The following is a 20,734-nucleotide window of genomic DNA, read 5'->3' as shown; positions in this document are numbered from 1 at the left end:
GTAACTTGGAGCAACAAATAAACTGCTGGAAGAACTCAGCCGGTCAACTAGCACTTGTGGAGGCAAAGGATAGTCGATGGTTCAGGTCAAGACCCTGCTTCTAGACTGAGACTCAATCCTGATGCAGGGTCTTGGCCCAATATGTTGGATACTTCACTTCAACCTTGCGACAAAAGTACTGCAGATATACTTTCGAGGCACACTGAAATTATGAAATAAAAGTCTTTTAAAAAAAATATTTTGTTTATATTTTTGAATAAAACTAGAACATGGTAACAAGAATTTAATTATTTTTCAAAAATTCTCACGGGCTTGCATTATCCTGTACAGTGAATGTCCTCTACCAGTCCAGGAGAGCCACGTGGAGATTATAGGATGAAATTTGCAGCTACTCACATACAGCCAGAATGCACTGCAAAATTGTGGCTAAGTGGCCATTTCAATGATCTCATTGGACAGACATTAACACCATCCTCCTAATTTCTTTCAATTGTGCTGGTTGTGAAAAAGGGCCAATCAGCGTGACAAAACTTACCCTTTTGTGCTTCTCCGAAGATAGGTAAAGAAATAAGTACTCATAAAATAACAGGGAAAAAGTACTGAATACAAATCAAGTAACCAGGTAAATATCTATCCAGATTCTTGGTTGAGAACTGGCACATAACACTTAGTATATGGAACACCTGACAGCCAAAAATATATCTGAAACTGGGTTCTGATAAAAACTTATAAAAAATATTTTTTTAACCATATTGCTGACTCGGTCTTCCTTCTTTCCATAACAGCACATATTCTAAATGCTGACCACACAATCAGAAGTTTACCTTATGAATTGACAGCACATGCACAATTAACCAATATACAGTAGTAAATAGGACATATTAGGGAGAGAAGGATAAAAAACGTTATCTGTCCAATTTCTCCACTGAAGAAAAGGAAAGACAAAAATGATAAAGCCAAAAGAGAAAAGTAGTGAAATAAATATTCTTCTAGATAAAAAAAAGGTAAATTGCTACGTACAGATCAGAAACATTTCCAGGTGGCTTGTATTTCAGAATTCCCAGAAGACTAAACATTCGTTTAGCTGTTTGATCTGGTGCTTCCTCTCGTATATCAATATTGTGCTAGCAGAAAAGATAAAAATATTGTTATTGTTATTTGATATTAAATATGGTATTTGCAGGATATGTTTAAATTATGGAATTATTATGGAAACCAGGTCATTACTCCTTTAGTTGGCAAAGACAATGTGTAATGAAATTAAACAGACCAGATAATCCCAGATCTAATTCCTGGTTAGCGAGTTAAATGAATTTGAGAAGATGCAATTTAACTACATTGCCCAGACCAGGAGGAAATAAAAACAGCCAAGTATCCCACTGCTGGTTGCTATCCAGCGAAAAATGCTGAAATGTAGTTTTGTCGATACCAGTGGAAATAGGCTGGGTTATTTGTGGTGGCCCCTATTAACATTCAACTGTCTAACTTCATACATGAAGAACAGCCTCATGGGGGAATGTTTAGAGATATGCGATGGTAAAATAACATATTTGTGCAAAACACTGAAAAACTATTTAAAACATAATAACAAAAAATTAAAAGCCTATCACTGCAATTTTTGGACCACCAAGGATAGAGTCTGGCCATTTATCTGCTTGCGCTTACCGTATGATTGCCTTTGTCACATTAATGGCCAAACGATCCATTTTGCTTAAATGGAAGGATCCAATATCCCCTACCACTTTTCAATGGTTCTCTCAACTATATCATGTTTAAACTTGGAAAAAATTAGGAGTGGTACTGTTGATCCTTCGCTTAAATTTGAAGACATTTGGAGTCCATTTATTCAATACTTTCATATGATATAGATCCCTTTTCAATAACTTTTCAATTTAGAGGAATGGAGTTGACGACATAATATTGCTCTGTTTCTACTGAGAAATTTCAGTCCAGTTTTTTTAATCTTTTTTTTGTTTTTTTTTGAAATTTTCTTTTTAGTTTGGTTTGATTATCTACATTTTTTTTATTGATTTGGGCATTTTTTCTTTTATATACACAATAAATCTTTTTCTTCCCTTTCTTTTATATTATATTCATCTACTAAGAGATCATGAAATCTACAGATTTTTTAAATATTTTATTATTCTTTATGATTATCAATGCCATGATTGTTCTCTTGATCTCTTTGTATTACATGTACAAACATCGATGTTATATATTAATCTGTATTAATTTGGAAACTAATAAAAAGATTGAAAAAGAAAAAGAAAGAAAGAATTAAAAGCTTGAAGAAATCAAAACCTCTTAAGAATAATTTTAACAATTAAACAAAATGTAACTTTATTCTTTCTTCCTATCAGCCCTCCAATTGCTATTCAGATGAATGGGCTCACAAGATTTAATCAGATGCAGCATCTGAGAAAACATGCCCTACTGTAAATACTGGAAAGTCTCAGAAAGTCCCTGCTTCACAGCTATACTTTCTTTATGGGACAATCAGTGGCAAAGCAAAGATGGGAAATCACCAGCGCAAGAGTCCCAAAACAAATTGACATGCTGAGAAATAAAACACAAGCCATTATTAACTTGATTGTTTCAGCAACCCTCTTCATGTAGGATTTACAATCAAGGCACATGGGTAAGACTGTCCTTGCCACAGATCCAAGCCAGGGCAGAGAAAACTGTTTGAACGTTAGCCTTTAAATACCATTGTTATGGAGGAAAAAAAAGAGGGTCAATAAAACCTGTTACTTCTTATATATTCACAGTATTGTACAATCAACAAGGTTCAAAATTTCACTGCAGCCAAATTTTGGGTGGTGCACAAATGTTTTCAGTTTTTTTTTACTGGAACAAAGTACCAGGTAAAACTAAAATCTTGCTGTAAAATAACAATATGAATTTCCTGCCAGGCACAAAGGAACACAAAGATGTTCACAAAAGTTCAATACTCTGGGTTAGCCCGATTTTCAACCTCACACATGAACAAATTTTTAATCCATTTTCTTTTACATGGTGAATTGTTGCTGCTTGGAGTATACTGGTGGAATCAGATAGTAATAGGAATTTGATAACTCTATCAAAGAACTAGCACAGCTAGCCATCAAACACATTACCATAAAGAAATTCTAAGCCGTGGAGAGCGGTGCAGCCAAACAAAGAGAGGGACTTTCAACACATCCAACAAGTGATGATGAGAGAGATCATAGGATCCAGGTGGTCTGTCAACACTCAGTGCAGGTGCTGCCAATCCCCAGTAATACCTTTGCTCACTGTGCCAGCTAGGGTACAGCCCTGAACTTTACGTCTCAGCGCTTAGTGGCCACTTCACTCACTCTGGCCCACCCAACACCAGCCCTTACAGAAGGCTCTCCACAGAGGTTCTGGGCACAACAATGCAAAGCAACAAGAAAGGCAGGAATGTGCACCAGTTTATGCCTGGTTTCCAGCACAGCTGTGCTATCAATAACACATCTCTGTACATATTATGCGATAATGATCAATTTTAGTGCTCATCCATTAGCACATTTGTCCCTGGGAACGTATCAGTGTACCTGTTAGGGTACGGCAGTTGTATTGTACATACCTTTGGATCAATCTCAGCCAGAACCTCATTGAGAACCTGCAGCAATTGCAGTGGCTCCAATGAATCAAAGGTGATTAGGTTGAAATTCTTCTTGAAGGGCTCCTTATTGAGCTGTTCTACAATGAACTTGATCTGTTCACTCATTTTAGTTTGTCCTGAAAGAAAACAAAAGCATGTAATTCATACATGGTTCAACTTTTTTTGGTATCAAAATGGTTTTTTGCAAACTTTCTAGAATATGACAAACCACAAAGAAACATGCAAGAGATTTCATTTTAGGTTCCATCAACAAACAATTCTGTGGCAGAAGCAGTTCAAATGCACAAATATGAGTATGGTATATTTTGAGGGGAAAACAGAATTGGTTGGATGACAGATCATTAACCTGAAACATTAATTCAGGGTTCTCTTGCTCTTTCCACAGAGGTTGCCTGAATTTTTTTTAAGCTAGTCACTAGTAATGATGCACACAAATTTATTGGATTGCCATAAAAACCTACCTACCTCACCAATGTCAGGAGATGAAATCTGCCAGGTGAAGACTAAATTCACGCAGAATTAAAATATAAGAAATAGGAAAAACTAGGTCATTTAGCCTTGAGATGCCTGTTCAGCAAATAAAGTCATCGATGACAAAATTCACCAAGTCCTTCAGTACACCAGCACAGCCTTTGGCCGACTAAGGAAACGAGTGTTTGAAAATCAAGACCTCAAACATGGCACAAAACTCATGGTCTACCAGGCAGCAATGATCCCTGTATGCTATATTTTTCTAAGACTTGGACTAGATTTACACATTACAGTACATTACCCTCCTTCTTACACTTTTTTCACGTTTGTATTTGAACAGTCATTACTTTGTATATAACCAACTCATCTCACACGGATATAAATACTAGCGATCTAAACAGAAAATAAATATACCTTAAAATTTTAGATTACTGCCACAAGGTAAGAGCTTATGGCATAGAAGGAAATAGAAGATTGTCTAACTAACAGAAAAATGTGAGCCGGGATAAATAAATAATGTTTTAACATTAATTAATGACAACGGCCGTTGCCAATTGCGTGCTCATAAAATACAGTTTTCCGCGAGATTACTTCGACAAGGAATGTTTAATAATTTCAAACTTATGCTGGAATCAAATGTAGGCCAACAACAGACTCCGGGGTCTCAACGACCCTAACTGAAAAGGCGGGGGGGGGGGGGGGGGGGTCGTCAGAAGAACCGCGGATTTGACGATTTGACTAGTTATTCCATCTTTCGGATTTTTTTTTGCAAAACGATGACATGACAACCAAATCTGTCGCTCCTTTACGAGTGAACGTTATATATAAAACAACAATCAGATGCTTGCTGGATACTTGAGGCCTCCATTACTGGAGGCGAACCTGCGGGTAAGCAGCGTCCAGTTTTAATATAACCAAAGGGTAAACCGTTATGAGATTAAATGAAGACATATAACAAGCAACTTACACGCGGATCTTTGGAGAGGACAATCTAAAACTGTTTGAAACGAAGCTGCTTGGAAACCATGGGTTGTTAACCGGAAGTAACTTTACAAAGAGAGGAAGGAGCGGTAACCAGGCAACGGAGAAAGCTCGGGCCCGATGCTCCCACTACGCGGTTTAACCAATACAATTTAAACAGCTTCGCTTGCCTCCTCGCTGTAGGGTTATAGCCTAAACTATGGGTAAGGGAAAAATCCGTTTGCTCCTTTGCAAATGAGAAGCGAGAAACATTGAGAAATAAAGAGAAGGATGATCTATCTATTCTGAAGAGAGGGTATACTATGTTGTGAAGATTAGTGTTAGGCCAGATGACAGAGAAATTGTTAGAATTGAGGGAAGGATGACTAATAAAAATAATATAAGTAGAAAATGGATTATAAGAGTAAGCGAGCAAGGAATATAAAAATATTTAGTAGGAGCGTCTTCAAGTAGGTGAAAGGAAGAAATTGATGAAGAAAGAAGTTGGTCCTTACAGTATTAGAATGCGTAATTAGTAATGGGAAGGAAGGAAAGGGCAGAAATTTTGAAAGAATATTTTGTTATCTTGGTACAAGACAGCAAACAGTTTTCAATAAAGGGGGAAGTACAGAGAGCGAAATAGAAGGAGGGGCTTAAAGCACTTGTTATCGCCAGAGGAACGGTACTGGGCAAACTTACAGAACTCAAAGCCGACAATTCCCCTAAAGTGATAGCCTGTATCCAAAGATCTTTTTTTTAAAAAGTGACTGCAGGTACGGTGAACGCATAGGTTGTGATCTTCCAAAATTCCCTGGAAAGGATTGTCTGACAGAAAAAAATTTAGAATAAATAAATCATTTTCTGGTTGGCAAACTATATCTATTGAAGGGCCACAGGATTGGTGCTGGGGCTTCAACTATTTACAATCTACATTAATGACATAGATATAGTGACTGAGTGTATTATAGCCAAATTTGTTATTATATAAAGGTAGATGGGAAAACAAGCTGTGAGGAGGATGCAAGGAGTCCATAAAATGAGTAGGTAAATATTTGGTAGGTAGAGTATAATAGGAAATGGGAGGTTATCCCCTTTGGTAGAAGAATAGAAATCCAGAATATTGTTCAAATGGAAATAGGCTATAAAATTATGTGGTATAAAGGATCTGAGTGTCCTTGTATATGACACTGAACTTTAACATGTAGGTACAGCAAGTAATGAGGAATGTTGGCCTTTATTGCAAAGGGGACAGGGTATAAAAGAAGAGAAATTGTGTCATCACCATATAGGGCATTTGTGAGCACACACTTAGACCAACTGCATATAGTTTTGATCCCAAATTTATGGAACACTTGCATTGTAAGCTGTTCAGGGAAAGTTTATTATGCTGCTCGCTGGGTCAAAGGAGTTGTCTTATGAGGAAAGGTTGAGCAGATTCAGCTATACCCTGCAATTTAGAAGCATGAGAGGTGATGTTATTAAGGGGACTGGGAGGATGTTTCCTGTCATGAGGGTTTCTGTAACGATATTGCTTCAGAATCCATTCAAAGCAAGAATGAGGAGGAATTTCTTTACTCAGTTGGTTGTGAATCTTTGGAATTCTCTACCCCAGGCTGTTATGGAATTGGTATATAGGCAGATTTTTGGTATATAGACAATGAAGGGTTATGGGGAAAAGTCAAGAAAGTAGAGCTGAAGCCAAGATCAGATCAGTCAGAGTAACAGAGTAGGTTTGAAGGGTATATGGCCTTGTATTCTTTCTTTGTCTTTTTTGCTTAAATAGATGATCAATGGAGAACCTATCACCCGTAGATCTTTTGTTAAACAGCTGCTAGAGGGTATCATTAGAATGTAATATATCTTCCCTTTCTATCACCATTCATTTGTCTAAATTCATGAGGGTATAGACTAAATCTGCTTAATCTCTCCTCATTTAACAAATCCACCATCCAAGGAATCAATCTGTACCTTCACTGCACTCCCTCCATTACAGGTATATAAGCAAGAAGACCTGATCTATATGCAATATTTTGGGTGTAGTCTCACCAGGGCCCCTTATAATTTGAGTAAATCTCCACTACTGTATTCAAATCATCTTCCCAGAAAAAAACCAACACACTTCCTAATTGCTTGTCGTACCCACGTTAACATTCACTGACTGGTGTACAGGGACACACCAACCTGTCAACACCAACATTATTCAATCCTTCATTCCAGTTTTTTTTTCACTAAAGTGGGTGTCTTCTATTTTTCCATATTTTCTGCCACGTCCTTGCCCATTCACTTAGCCTATTTGTGCCTCCCTGCATTCTCCTCACAACCCGTCAAGCTTCATGTAATTAACAAACTTGTATATATTACACTCAATTCAAGTCATTAATAAAGATTGTAAACAGCTGGGTCCCCAGCACCAATCCTTGTGGCACCCCATTGGTACAGCCCCCCAAGCCAATAATGCCCCATTTATTCCTATTCTCAGTTTATTTGTCCATTAACCATTGTTCAATCCATGCCAGTATATTGCTGACAATACTACACTTAAAGCAAGATCAATTATACTGTTCTTACATTATTAGGTATTACTTTTAATTTCATTGTCATAATCATGGCATGGGGAAAAGTAAGTTGGAGATTCTGAAAATCTAAAATAAAACAGAAAATGCTGGAAATATTCCGCAGTTCAGGCAGCATCTGTGGAAGGAGAAACAGAGGTAGGTTTCCATAGATGCTGCCTGACATGCTGAGCATTTGCAGCATTTTCTTTTATTTTGAATAAAATTGCCTGTTTTCCATAGCGTTCGTGGCACGGTTAAGGAAAACTGACCGAGTTCCGCGAGATTTAGTGGAAAAGTGGGGGGAGGAGGAAATAAAAACAGGTTATGTGAAGGGTTTAAAACGATCGGTCAAGGTCGAAGCGATTGCTGGTGATTCAATGAGGAACGAAATGGTGTAATCACATGATAAATAGTTCCGTTCAATGAGAAGTACTGAAATCCACAGTCCTTTGACAGATTCTAACTTCTCTTTTAATCAGATACGGAACGATGGAAAACTACTGCACTGCAGCTTGTGATGGATTTTTGGCATATGATACTCCCAGGATCGTACTCATCCAGAACAGAATAGTTGGAGTCGTGAACAGGCTGGTTCAATTAATAATCCTTGCATACGTTGTTGGGTGAGCTCTTATTAAAGTGCTTTTAAGTCGCATAACTAGTTGAAATATTTGGAATAATAAACATATGGTGAGTTTTAAAGGTTGCACGATAACTATCAGTTACGAAATCCCGAAGACCTTCGGCCGTTTATCAACATTTGTGCAATGCGCCATGGTGGATTTCAGCGAAAGTTTAATGAAATGGTTCTAAAAATCACCTGATGTAGATTCGGTGGGTGTCAACTGTGGCTAAGTGGGAACAATTTTTACGTCTAAGATGGCTGTGAGTTCCCGTTACGGCTTTTAGTACGGATTTTTATTCATTTATGAATATGCCTGTTTGCTAGCATTTATTGTCCATCTCTAACTGCCCTTGAAAAAGATAGTGGTGGTAACTAGACAACAATGTAAAATAGACAACAACTAACTCGTTGTCCTGGATAGAAGTGATGCTACTTTCACGGCGTTGTTGGATAGGGAATTCCAGGATTTGGGGCAATCTTTGAGAAGGAATAAATCTGTATTTACAAGACAATTTAGTGTGTCACTTGGATGGAATCTTGCACATAGTGGCAGTGGTGGAGCAAAATTCTGACCTGGCGGTGGGGGAGGGGCATTTTAATTCCAGGTGCCCATCTAAATTGCAATTTTGTACTTTATGTATTTCACAATATTAGACTTTGTACCACAATTTACTATCCCAGGTCATCAGTACTGCATGTTGATTCAGATTGATTTATTGTCATATGCACCAGCTTGCTCGCGTGAACTGTATACATGATAATAATAAATCCAGCAATATATACAGCGAGCGCAAAACAACAGAACGGTGCAAAGTTTAGTAGTGCAAAAATAATTGCTAAAGTGACAATAAACGAATAATCGAGGGAGTTAGAATTAAGTCCGAGAACGTAGCAGCACCAGTGGGATGGGAATTTGGAGTGGGAATATGAACGAGGTGATTGGTTTAGAAGTCTGATAGCAGTTAGGAAGAAGCTGTTGTTGAGTCTGGTTGCCCAGGCTTTCAAGCTCCTGTACCTTCTCCGAGAAAATCGAAGAAGGAATGGCCAGGGTAACGGGCATCCTTAACGATACTATTTGCTTCCTGGTGCAACACACCATGAAGATGGACTGGATGGAAGGATATGACAAGCCTGTGATGCACTGGGCAATGCCTACTACTCTCTGCAGGTTCTGTTGGTCCAGACCAGAGCACTTGCAACTTGTCAGGATAATTCCTATAGCATATCTGTAGAAGTTCAAGAGAATCCTCGTGGACAAGCTGAATTTTCTCAGATGTCTAAGAAAGTACATATACTATTGCGCTTTCTTGGTCCCCTCATCGGTATGGACAGGCCAGGAGAGATTGCTGGTGATATAAATGCCTAGGAACTTGAAGCTGCGACCATCACTGCAGCAACTCCGTTGATGAGGACAGAGTTATATTCACCTCTTTTCCCCTCTTCCCACCCCACCCCACTTCCTTGAGTCATCAAACAGCTCTTTCCTCTTGCTGACACTAAGGGCTAGGTTGTTGTTTTGACACCATGACACAAGGTTCACAATTTCTTTCCTGTACTCCATCTCTTTATTGTTGATTTGGCCTAAAACCGTGGAGTCATCAGCGAACTTGAAGAACAAGTTGGCGCTGTATCTGGCCACACAGTCATGAGTACAGCAGTGGACTGAGCATGCAACCCTATGGAGCACCAGCGTTAAGGGTCAGGGTGAATGAAATGTTACAACCAATTCTAACCGACTGAGGCCTGCTAGTCAGAAAGTCTAGAAGTCAGTTGTAGATGGGGGCCCTCAAGGCCAAGGTCCAAGAGTTTGGAGATGAGCTTATTAGATATTATGGTGTTGAAGGCTGAGTACCATCCTGATGTATGTATTCTTGAATACCATCCTGATATATGTATTATTGTCAAAGTGATCCAGAGCTGATGGTGTCCTCTTTAGACCTATTTTTCTTGTATGCAAATTGCAGGGGCTGTAGGTTGTCTAGGAGGCTGGTGCTGATGTGGGCCATTACCAATCTCTCAAAGTACTTCATTCTGGTTGATGTTAGAGCTACTGGTCAGTAATCCTTGAGACAAGACACATTGCTTTTCTTGGGGACTGGAATGATGGAGGTGTCCTTGAAGCAGATGGGGACAGTAGACTGTTGAAATCAATGGCTGAAGGTCAGCAGAAATGGTGGCCAGTTGATTGATGCACAATTTTGGAATCCATCCAGGGACTCCATCTGGGCCAGCTGTTTTCTAAGTGTTTACCTTTGTGAAAGCAGTTCTCACTTCTGCCACTGAGATGTAAGGAACAGAGCTAGCGGGGATGGTGGTACACAGCTTTGTGGAAATTTGTTTGCCTGCTCAAAACAGGCATATAAGGCATTGATCTCATCCAGTAGGATGCTTTGTTGCCAGAGATTGCCCCTAACTTTAGCTTATAGCCCATGATGGTATTCAGGCCCTGCCACAGTCACCTAGCATCTGCCTGGCATCTGCTCTCATAGACTGATTATCTATTTTAGATTTAATTCGGAACTGATACAATTATTGTACAACCTTTAAAAATCACATTATGTTCATGATTCCAATAGGAATGAGAAAGGAGGAGGACAGTCAATGAGAGCAACTCAGTGGGGGTGGAGAGGGGAATGTATGCAGAGCAATCAGAGTCAACATTGGCTAGAGAGTGGGGGCAGGGAATGGTAGGTCTGGTGCACTGCTTGCTGAGGAATTGAGGAGCTAACCCACATTGAGCATCAATAACTGGCCTAATGTGACTCACTATGGAGTTGTATTGGGCTGACTGTTGGGGCGATGTCTCCTCCATTTCAGCTGTGAGAGGGAGCAAAATAGGTGAATCTGGCTAATCAGTGCAGTGTGCCCACACCCCAGTTCCTGTTGAAGAAGAATAGCTGAGGAAGGATGGCAGCTAGTTCTCAACATGATCCATAGCACAACAACACTGTTTGCAGGTAACAATATTTTAAAAGTTATGTAAAGTGTTCATGTAATTTAAGTTGTTTTCCCCCTAAGTAACATATGCCTACTGACTTTTGTAAATTATTGATCTGAAGAAAACATCAATATTTTCCATAATTTTGATGGTCTCTTTCACAACTCAATTCAGATATTGAAGCTCATCAGAGTCATAGAGTCATTTAGTACAAAATGGCCCTTTGGCCCACTGTATCTATACCACCCATTGTATTATCTGCACTAATCCCATTTATCATATTAGGTCCATAGCCTTCTATGCCTTTGCGATTCATATATTTGTCTAGATCCTACTCAATTTTCATGATAGTATCTGCCTCCACCACCTCTTCAGACAATGCATTCCAGACTTCAATCACCCTCAGATCCCCTCTAAATCTCCTATCTGTCACCTTAAACCCATAACCTCTTAAGTACTCCCAGCATGGGAAAAAGAATTTTACTATCTACCAACCTCACAATTTTATATACCTGTATCAGGCCACCCCTCAGTTTGTCCACTCCAGGTAAACAAACCAGCCTATCCATTCTCTCCTTATAACTATAATATTCCAATCCAGGCAACAGCCTGATAGATCTTGTCCTCTTCAGTGCAATTGCATCCCTCCTAAAGAGTGGTGTCCAGAACTACACATAATAATCCAGGTGAGGCATAACCAATGTGTTATAAGTCTGTAACATGGCATCCCAGCTCTTGTATTCTTTACCATGGCCCAATTGAAGCAAGCATCCCTTATGCCTTCTTCATCACCTTATTCCCCTGTGCTGCCACTTTAAGAGATCTATGGACTTGTCCCCCAAAGTCCTTCTGTTCATCAACACTTCCACGAGTCCAACCATTTACTGTGAACGTCCTTCCTTGCCTGCTTTCCTAAAATACATCACCTCTCATTTGTCAGGATTAATTTCCTTTGCCATTGTTTCACCCAACTTTCCAGCTGTCCTATAACATGCTGTTGTCTTAAGCAACCTTCCTTGTTATCTACACCACCACTAATTTTTGTTTCATCTGAAAACTTATTTATCATACCTCATACATTCACATCAAAGTCATTAAGGTATATCACAAACATAAAGGGTCCCAGCACGGATCTGTGTGCTAACTAGCCTATCTATCCTAAGCAGAGAAGCAAGCCTCCATTACCACCCTCTGCCTCCTATTAAAGAAAGCACTGAGAATAGCAAAAGGCACAGGATATACTCTGAGTAGGGGACATCAATGTTCACAACCAAGGGTTGCTCGATAGCATCACCTCTGACTAAGCTAGCAGAGTCTTGAACAACTCTACCATACTAGGTCCGCAATAAGTTGTAAGCAAATGAACAAGAGGGATAAACCTATACGACCTCATCCTCCCCAATATGCTGGAGATGCATCTTTGCATTGCTGTGATCACTGCATTGTCTTTGTGGAGTCCAAATCCCATCATCATGAAGGATATTTCAACCATGTTCAACCAGAAGTACCGAGTGGAAAATTCATCTTGGCTTCCTCCTGAGATTTCCAACATAAGAGGTCAGTCTTCACCCACCAACAATGGAAGGTATCATTGATAGTGCCATCAAGAGGCAGTTATTCACCAATAACTTGCTCACCAAAGCTCAATTTGAGTTCCATAACAAACAGTTTCTCCAGAACTTATTATAGCCTTGGTCCAAATGCAGATTAAAGTGCTGAATTCCAGAAGTGAAGTGAGAGTGACTCCCCTTGAGGCAGCATTTGACTTAGTTTGGCATCAAGGAGTCCTGATGAGTAAATCAATGGGCATCTAGAGGAAAACAATCCAATGGTTATAGTCATGGTTGGCACAAAATGGTGGCTGTTGTTGGTGATTCATTATACTAGCTGTAACACGTCACTGCAGAAGTTCCTCAGGGCAGTATCCTCAGCCCAAGTATAATCACGGGCTTCATCAATGACATTTCTTCCATCAGGACTTCAGAAGTGGACATATTTGCTGAAGTTCAACCATGTTCACTTCCATTGTTTATGCCTCAGAAAATATTGCATGTAAGCATGTATTGCTTTAAGGCTTGGAAGACGTTCAGGCATGGACTACTAAGAAGTGGATTTGTGCCACAAAAATATCAGGCAATGACCATCTCCATCAATGGAACCTTTCTCTTTATCCTTGACATCAGCAATGCCACGTCACACTATAGCTGAATTGAGTATCCAATACAAAATGTACTGTTGTTACTTGAGCAACTTATTCTGTCGTTACCTCCCAAAGTTATAATCTCTGTCGCCAAAAAGTAGATGAGTAAACAGGTGGATAAAAACACATGATCCTGGAATATAATGCCATTGTTCCTTCAGCACTCAATCGCAATCCTGAAATTATCTACTGAAATAGAACCATGGGAGCATTGTTGCCTGAAGGACATGGGATGCTTGACATGAGTACTGATAAATAGATATTATTGGTAGTTGAGTGGTATGGATGTGGTAAATTGAATAGTGTTTGAAGAAAGTTGGTAAGATATAACATTGGAAGATGCACTCACTGACCTTGATCCCATATCTGACATCTTAGAACTTCTCATAGCACTCTATGTTGGTCAATACTCCTGCCATTGCCCTCTAGATGCCTGCTCTCACTTAGTTTCATTTTAAATACCTGTTCCAGCCACAACAATCCTTTGTGATGCAAATAGATTTAAGCAGTGGAGTCGAGCCTTAACTGATACTGGCTATGTACAATACTGGCATCTGCTGAAGCAGTCAGCATTGGCTTTTTGCTGCTAGCATTAAAAATAACAGGCGATAGAGTTGGCATGTTGCCTACGTGATGCTGGCCGTTTGCAAACTAACTGCACCTCATGATTCCATTGTTTATTTTCAGAGGCCTTTGACTATAAGCTATTTTATGTCCAGGACTTCATCTGGAAAAATAGTCCACACAGTTAAGATGCAGGAGGGAAGGAAGTGTGGAAAAATATAAAATATTTCATGCTACATTATCTCTGAGCTTGTCATATGTTGATTAGATAAGTTTGTATATGGTGTGTGGTAAATAAAAACACTGAAACTATCCTCCAATTGCTTCAAATTTTATGTGCAAGGAGATCTTAACATGTTTTAACAGTCATTTCTGATAAATGGGCAAAAGGCAATGAAGTTGCATCAGCAGAGATATAACTAAAGTGGGCTAGAAGTTTTATCCCTGTTTGAAATATTTGAATGCAGTTTTTTGAGTATGATGCGTTTTTGCATGGAGGCTATGAGAGTAGTTGCATTATTACAATACATGATTTATAATTGTAAGAAAACAGCAAGGACCTTGACTGAAGGGACCTTGCTTGGAGGATAAAGGCCTGCTCCTGCACTATGTAAAAAGGTCTGAAATTATCTGGGTCATTGCCATTGAGTTTGCAGTGAAAATTCTACCATGTCATTCTTCCTTAAAGTAAGATCCTATTTTCCATTTTTCTCACCTCCTGGGGGCGGATGGGGTCCCTTCAAAGACTTGCCCTGTCTTGCATGTCCATCTTTGATACTTGCAGCTCATTGGCCATTGGAGCAGTAGATATTGCTTATCTATACATACCATCCCCTGCCTGCCCTTGTCTCATGGTACACATTTGCTGCAAAGCAGCCCCAGTGGTCAAATGGTGGACTGCCACTTAGGAACTTTTTCCAAGGCAGAAGATTGCACAGGCATTGTTGGGCCTTGCATTCATCTTTGGGTATACTGTGCATATGCCCAGGATTGCTGATTCAACTGCATGCACCTCTTTGCATATCATGCATGCTAGAATAGCACTTCTTCAAGGTTCCCAACAAAACAAGTGCAGTTTCCCCACGTCATCATGCTTCAGAAGAATTTTAGGCTCATGTATCTTTACTTGTGAGATATTTAACTGGATGCCATACACCCAAAGTAACACATGCATTTGAAGCTGTGTTTCCATTAACTTTCAGACACTAACAGCTACAAATCTTACAACATTCTTACAGGAGAAAATGAAGGCAAGGACATAGTCTCTTGGATTTGCAGTTTGATTTTGGATAATATTACTCTATTAAACAGCAAGACCACAAAACAGATTACCTAGTCATTTAGCTAGTTCTTCTGAGACATTGCTACTGCTGCAACTGTGAATGCTTTTGGAAACTAATTGATTGGTTTGAGACATCCTTAAGGTTTGATGTTGCTATAAGCTTTCTTTCAAGCAGTTGTTTCAGTTACATGTTTTGACTCTGTGCTCAGTAGTTTCTATTATTGTGGGCAAATCACTTATGGGTTGTCTATAACATGGAAAAGATTGAAATATTAGTGAAACTACAATTCATGCCCAAAGGAGAGCAGGGAGTTAAAATGAAAATAAATTCACAAATTCAGTGTAAAATTTCTGTCCCTGATTACTATCAACTAAACTCTGCAAAAAGTTATCTGTTTAGACAGTTGGTAAAAGCAGCCCCAGAGACCGCAGTGTAACCCTGTCAACCTTATTTCAAAATCCAATACTTGATCAGCTGCTAGATTTGTTAAGTTTAATGTGAAAATATAACTCAATATGAGAAATATCTACTTGTTAAGTTTTTGATGGCAATTAGGCCAAACAGGGCATATTAACGGCTAGTATAGGGAGGAGATCTGGCATATTGGCTAAGAGATGTGCATCTTTTGTACAAGCCTATCAGATTTTTTTTTGACTAGTACAGCTTTGCCATCATGGATTTTGCAGGGTTGATTGGCCTGTGGTCGTGTGAGCCTTACCCTGATCTGTTGGCCTTATTATTCTGGTTTATAGTGGTTATTTTATAACCAAATAGCTTTTTTAGGTCATTTCAAAAAGACCTGAAAAGACCATTTCAACTGGTAATCATATTTCATCAGTTCTTGGATAGTAAATTGCCTTTGTAAAAAGATGATTGGGGTACATCACAATCTGGTCTTTTTCTTGGTTGTCTAGTGTGGTTCTGGTCCATAAATTAATAGATTTAATAATTTGATTTTACAACTTGCCATGGTAGAATTTCAATTTAGACATCTAGGCTATTAGTCCAGTACCACATGTAACCATTAGGAACCATACTCTTGAAAACTTTGAATATCTCCAATTGCACAGCTAGGATTGATATTTCATTGTGAGTAGAAGCCACAGCTTTTCTATGTATCTCAGTAGATATACAGTAAAACTCCAATAACCAGTTATTTGGAAATCTTGACAGTTTGGCATCTGGCTCACTGGGCCCTTGTTCCTGCACTCCCTTTAACAAACCAGGGCGCTGGTGTATTAAAAGATGTGCAGGAACCAGGCACCATTTCCTGTATTCCCTTTAACACACCTGGGCCTCAGTTTCTGTGCATTTTTTAAACAAACCGGTGCCTGGATCCCGCACTCCCTTTAAACACACCAGGGCTCTGGTTCCCATCTGGTTCACTGCAAAATTTATTATAGTCCTGTAAAATCTTGAATGAAAGTGAATTGAATGTGTTTTGAAGTATTAATTTGAATAACACCTAATAGTCCAGAAAATCTATCAATTCAGCATTACCATAGTCTCAAGTGTGTTGGGTTAAAGGAGTTTTACTATACGTGACTCATTTGCCTTAGAGTGTATTGCAGTACATATACACAACTCATTTCCCTTAGAATTACCAAGCATTCACTATTGTTTGAGAATTTTGTTGTATATTGACCAGACCATTTCATTTGTTGTTGAATTCCAGATGGGTGTTTATGTGGGAGAGAGGCTACCAGGAATTTGACTCCCCCATTGCCTCAGTCACCACCAAAATGAAAGGTATTGCCTTTACAAATTCAACTGGGTTTGGAGAACACCTATGGGATGCAGCTGATTATGTTATTCCTCCACAGGTACGGTTTCAAATGTCGGGCAGGGGTTGGTGGGTGAGGGGAGAGGAGAGGAATTTATGAATCTCATGAATATGAACATTAGGATCCATTTAATTTCTGTAGTTGGGGTAATAGTATGAGTTTAAAATTATTCTCTCCAATTAAGTAAATTCAGACCAGTTGGACACTTGTGAAATAAATTAATTTCGTAATGATTTCAGATATCCAAGTAACAAGAACCAATACCAATACAATTTCTGCAGGATGTTTAATATAAAGCCACTTCATAAATGTATGGATGAAAAGACTGAGTAAAGAAAGGAAATTATTATTACAGATATTTAATGTTGGCTCTCCCATTAGCTAAATGCATCAAACTGTCAATGCATTCATGTTCCATAAGCCCAGAATGGCTCTTTGAGGTTGAAATCTCTGCTACTTTTAATGCAGCATCTAATGCAATTTTGTCAGATTTCTATGTCCACCACTTTATTGAAGTTATTTATTTACCTATTTTTAAGAAGCAGCACATGTGTGCATTGGACACAAATACGTTCCTTAGTGTAGAGTATTTCCATCATTAGGTGAAGAGAGAAGAAACAAATATGTATCTTACTGCATAGCCGAAGAAGTTGACGTAACTATGATGCTAATTTAGACAATCTAAACCCTAGCAAAAGTAGTTGTAGCTAAGTATCAGTCCGTTTTAATATAATAATTAGATACTTATTCTGTGAACCTTAATGTATTTTAATGTGTGATGGTGGTTTGAATTGCCATAAATTGCTTCTAAAAATATTTTAAAATCTTAATATATTTTCTTAAGATGGCAATAATAATGTACTTACTTTTCATTATAAACTATTCAACTAGATGTATTTCTTCAATATTTGGTCACTCAAGTTGCAAAACGCAGAGGAAATTCCCCAGATTTATGGGGGAATAGTAATGAGGTTATTGTCCATTGTTATAATGGAGGGAATCAACTTCTGGAGTAAGTACATGAGCAGTTAAATGCAGAAATTGAGAAGCTGCTGTTAGCAATTCCATAGGAGTCACTGCTGCAACATTCCCTGGTGTAATCAGCAGAAATCTGAGAATGTCAACTGTATATCCTTAATTTTTAATGGCATTCTAAACCATTCTAACTGCTTAGAACCTACCTGACTCTAAAACACTAATTTTATATGTGTCAACTATAACTTTCTCAGATAATTATTGTAAAATTCCATGTTTTTATTTTGTTTTAAAGAGATTATGCTGGTTTAGGCTGCAAGTTAATCTCATATGATTTAATCCTTGTCTTTAGTTTGTTCTCTGTAAATAATTAAAACTTAGTTTCAAAATGATGGCACAGTGTGCAGCAAGTAGAGCTGCTGCCTCACAGTGCCAGAAACCTGGGTTCCATCCAGAGCTGGGTGCTGTCTGTGTGGAGTTTGCATGTTCTCCCTGTGACTGCATGGGTTTCCTCTGGGTGCTTTGATATCCTCACACATCCCAAAGACATGTGAGCCCGTAGGTTAATTGGGCACTGTAAATTGCCTGTGGTGTATAGGTGAGTGATAGAATCGGGGTGGAGTAGATGAGAATAGGGGGATAATAAAAAAAAATGGAATTAACATAGGAATAGTGTAAATGGGTGGTTGATGGCTGGTGTGGATTCGGTGGGCTGAAAAGCCTGTTCCATGTTGTATCTCCCTATGACTCTTAAAGTAGAGCTCTTTATTTCCTGGTTTTCCAGCTGTGAAGATTATTCAATGTGATTGGTTGCTCTTCCAACATGTTGCTGGATGGATCCAATAAACTCCAAAAGCTAGAAGCTGATAGCCATTGATGATAATAAAAGGGATATTTATTTCAGTGAGATCATGATTTTTCTAGGCAGCTTACAGCAAGCTGCTAATCAGAAAATCCAGGCCATTCTGTGGGAAGTAGCTTGTGCTGTGTCATAAAGATTTTGTGTTTTGGTTTTGAGCAAAACATTGCATTTCATTTCTCTTTGCCAGAGTGTGTATTCTTTCTACATCAATTTGTTGGCAATAGGAAGTTGAGTGCTTTTCTTCTTTTGGTTGCTAGATGGGAATTTCTCTGCTTATTTTGAACGTTTTCATCTATTTAACAGAACTGGAACTTTCTCCAGCTGAAGTAGGTTGCATTAGTTTAAGAAGTATATACATAGTTTTTTCTGCTGCTGGAAATGTGTATATATTAGCTGTGATTTAGGGTGTAGGCAAGAGTGGGTTTGTTTGACTGGTTTGCAGAGTAAATTATGGGATAACTTTTTATCTTCATTGGCTGGTCGGTAAACTATTAAAGCTATTTTCATTTATAGAACCTGACTGATTTTCTGTTCTATTTATTTCACGGAATAAATATTGAACTGGCTCTCTAAAGGATGAAATATCACCTTTCATCACATTAACATACAGGCAACAATGATTAAAATGTGCTTCTGTGCTTCTAAATCTGGCTACAACAGGAATATGTTCTTCTGTTTACAATAAGGGTGTATTTCTATACCCATTTGAAGCACTTATCTCAAACTTATAGCACAGAATAATATTGAAAGTTCTGTTTCTCTTTCTTCTTTGCACTGGTTGTACGGTCACTGACTCATAATGTTTGGGAATGAAAGCATTTTTTTGTAGTTAAACTTCACAGCTCCAGTGACCCAGGTTCAATCCTGACTGCTGCTGCTGTGTGTGTGTGCAGTTTGCACATTCTGTCTGACTGCACAGGTTTCCTTTGGGTGCTCTAGTTTCCTTCCACATCATGGAGACAATGAGTTGGTTGGTTAATTTTTTACACAAAGGATGGTGTCCATGTGGAGTCAGCTGCCAGAGGAAGTGGTTGAGGCAGGTACAATAACAACTTTTAAAAGACAGTTGGACAAGTACATGGATTGGAAAGGTTTAGAAAGTTATGAGCCAAATGCTGGCAAATGGGACTAGCTTGGATGGGGCATCTTGGTCGGCATGGACCAGTTGGGCCAAATGACCTGTTTCCATGTTGTATGACTCTAATTGGTCACTGTAAATTGCATTTAGTGCATGGGTGAATGGTTGAGTCTAGGGAGAGTTGATGAGAATATGGAAATAATAAAATGTAATTTAGGATTAGTGTAAATGGGTCTTGATGGTTGGCGCAGACTCAATGGACTGAAGGGCCTATCTCCATGCTGTTTGACTGTAATTTCTTTAAGATTATGTATGTAATCAAATATTTTTTCTCTTTACAGCAAGAATCAGCATTTTTTGTTATGACCAATCTTATTCTTACCGAGAATCAGGTGCAAGGCCGGTGTCCCGAGGTAAGAATCCAGCAGTTGGATATTCTGGGGTTTAGATATTTCAAAAGGGACAGGGACATAGGTAAAAGAGGAGGGGGAGTGGCTTTGCTGACCAGGGACAGTGTCACAGCTGTAGAAAGGGAGGTTGTCTTGGAGGGATCGTCTACTGAGTCAGTGTGGGTGGAAGTCAGAAATAGGAAGGGAGTGATCACTGTATTGGGAGTATTCTACAGACTCCACCAATAGCAGCAGAGTCACTGAGGAGCAGATCGGGAGGCAGAATTTGGAGAGGTGCAAAAGTAACAGGATTGTTGTCATGGGTGATTTCAACTTCCCTAATATTGATTGGTACCTCCTTAGTGTAAAGGGAATAGATGGGGCAGAGTTTGTTAGGAGTGTCCAGGAAGATTCCTGACACAGTA

At 38.9% G+C, this 20,734-nt stretch overlaps 2 protein-coding genes across 4 annotated transcripts in view; one reads left to right on the top strand and one right to left on the bottom strand.

Annotated features, from left to right (window-relative positions):
* Positions 1-5,205, bottom strand: part of ift81 (intraflagellar transport 81 homolog) — a 56,321-nt gene extending 51,116 nt beyond the window's left edge. The window contains exons 1-3 of the mRNA XM_052031956.1: positions 5,064-5,205; positions 3,587-3,741; positions 1,021-1,124 (exon numbers count right to left, since the gene is read on the bottom strand). Of these exons, the coding sequence (XP_051887916.1) occupies positions 1,021-1,124; positions 3,587-3,730 (248 nt within the window). The 5' untranslated portion in view covers positions 3,731-3,741; positions 5,064-5,205. The remainder of the gene's footprint in view (positions 1-1,020; positions 1,125-3,586; positions 3,742-5,063) is intronic.
* A 2,746-nt stretch (positions 5,206-7,951) lies between these two features.
* p2rx4a (purinergic receptor P2X, ligand-gated ion channel, 4a) overlaps positions 7,952-20,734 on the top strand; it is a 57,481-nt gene continuing 44,698 nt past the window's right edge. The window contains exons 1-3 of one of the 3 annotated variants that reach the window (XM_052031885.1): positions 7,952-8,234; positions 16,897-17,044; positions 20,262-20,333. In XM_052031885.1, coding sequence (XP_051887845.1) covers positions 8,101-8,234; positions 16,897-17,044; positions 20,262-20,333 — 354 coding nt within the window. In that variant the 5' untranslated portion in view covers positions 7,952-8,100. Of the gene's footprint in view, positions 8,235-8,365; positions 8,446-16,896; positions 17,045-20,261; positions 20,334-20,734 lie in introns of those variants that run through there. The other 2 variants (XM_052031886.1, XM_052031887.1) reach the window with 2 other exon arrangements.

The sequence above is a fragment of the Pristis pectinata genome, chromosome 17 (genome assembly GCF_009764475.1).
Source record: "Pristis pectinata isolate sPriPec2 chromosome 17, sPriPec2.1.pri, whole genome shotgun sequence".
Lineage (NCBI taxonomy): Eukaryota > Metazoa > Chordata > Chondrichthyes > Rhinopristiformes > Pristidae > Pristis > Pristis pectinata.
The sequence above is the reverse complement of the archived record's forward strand: the minus strand, read 5'-3'. Positions and strand labels throughout refer to the sequence as shown.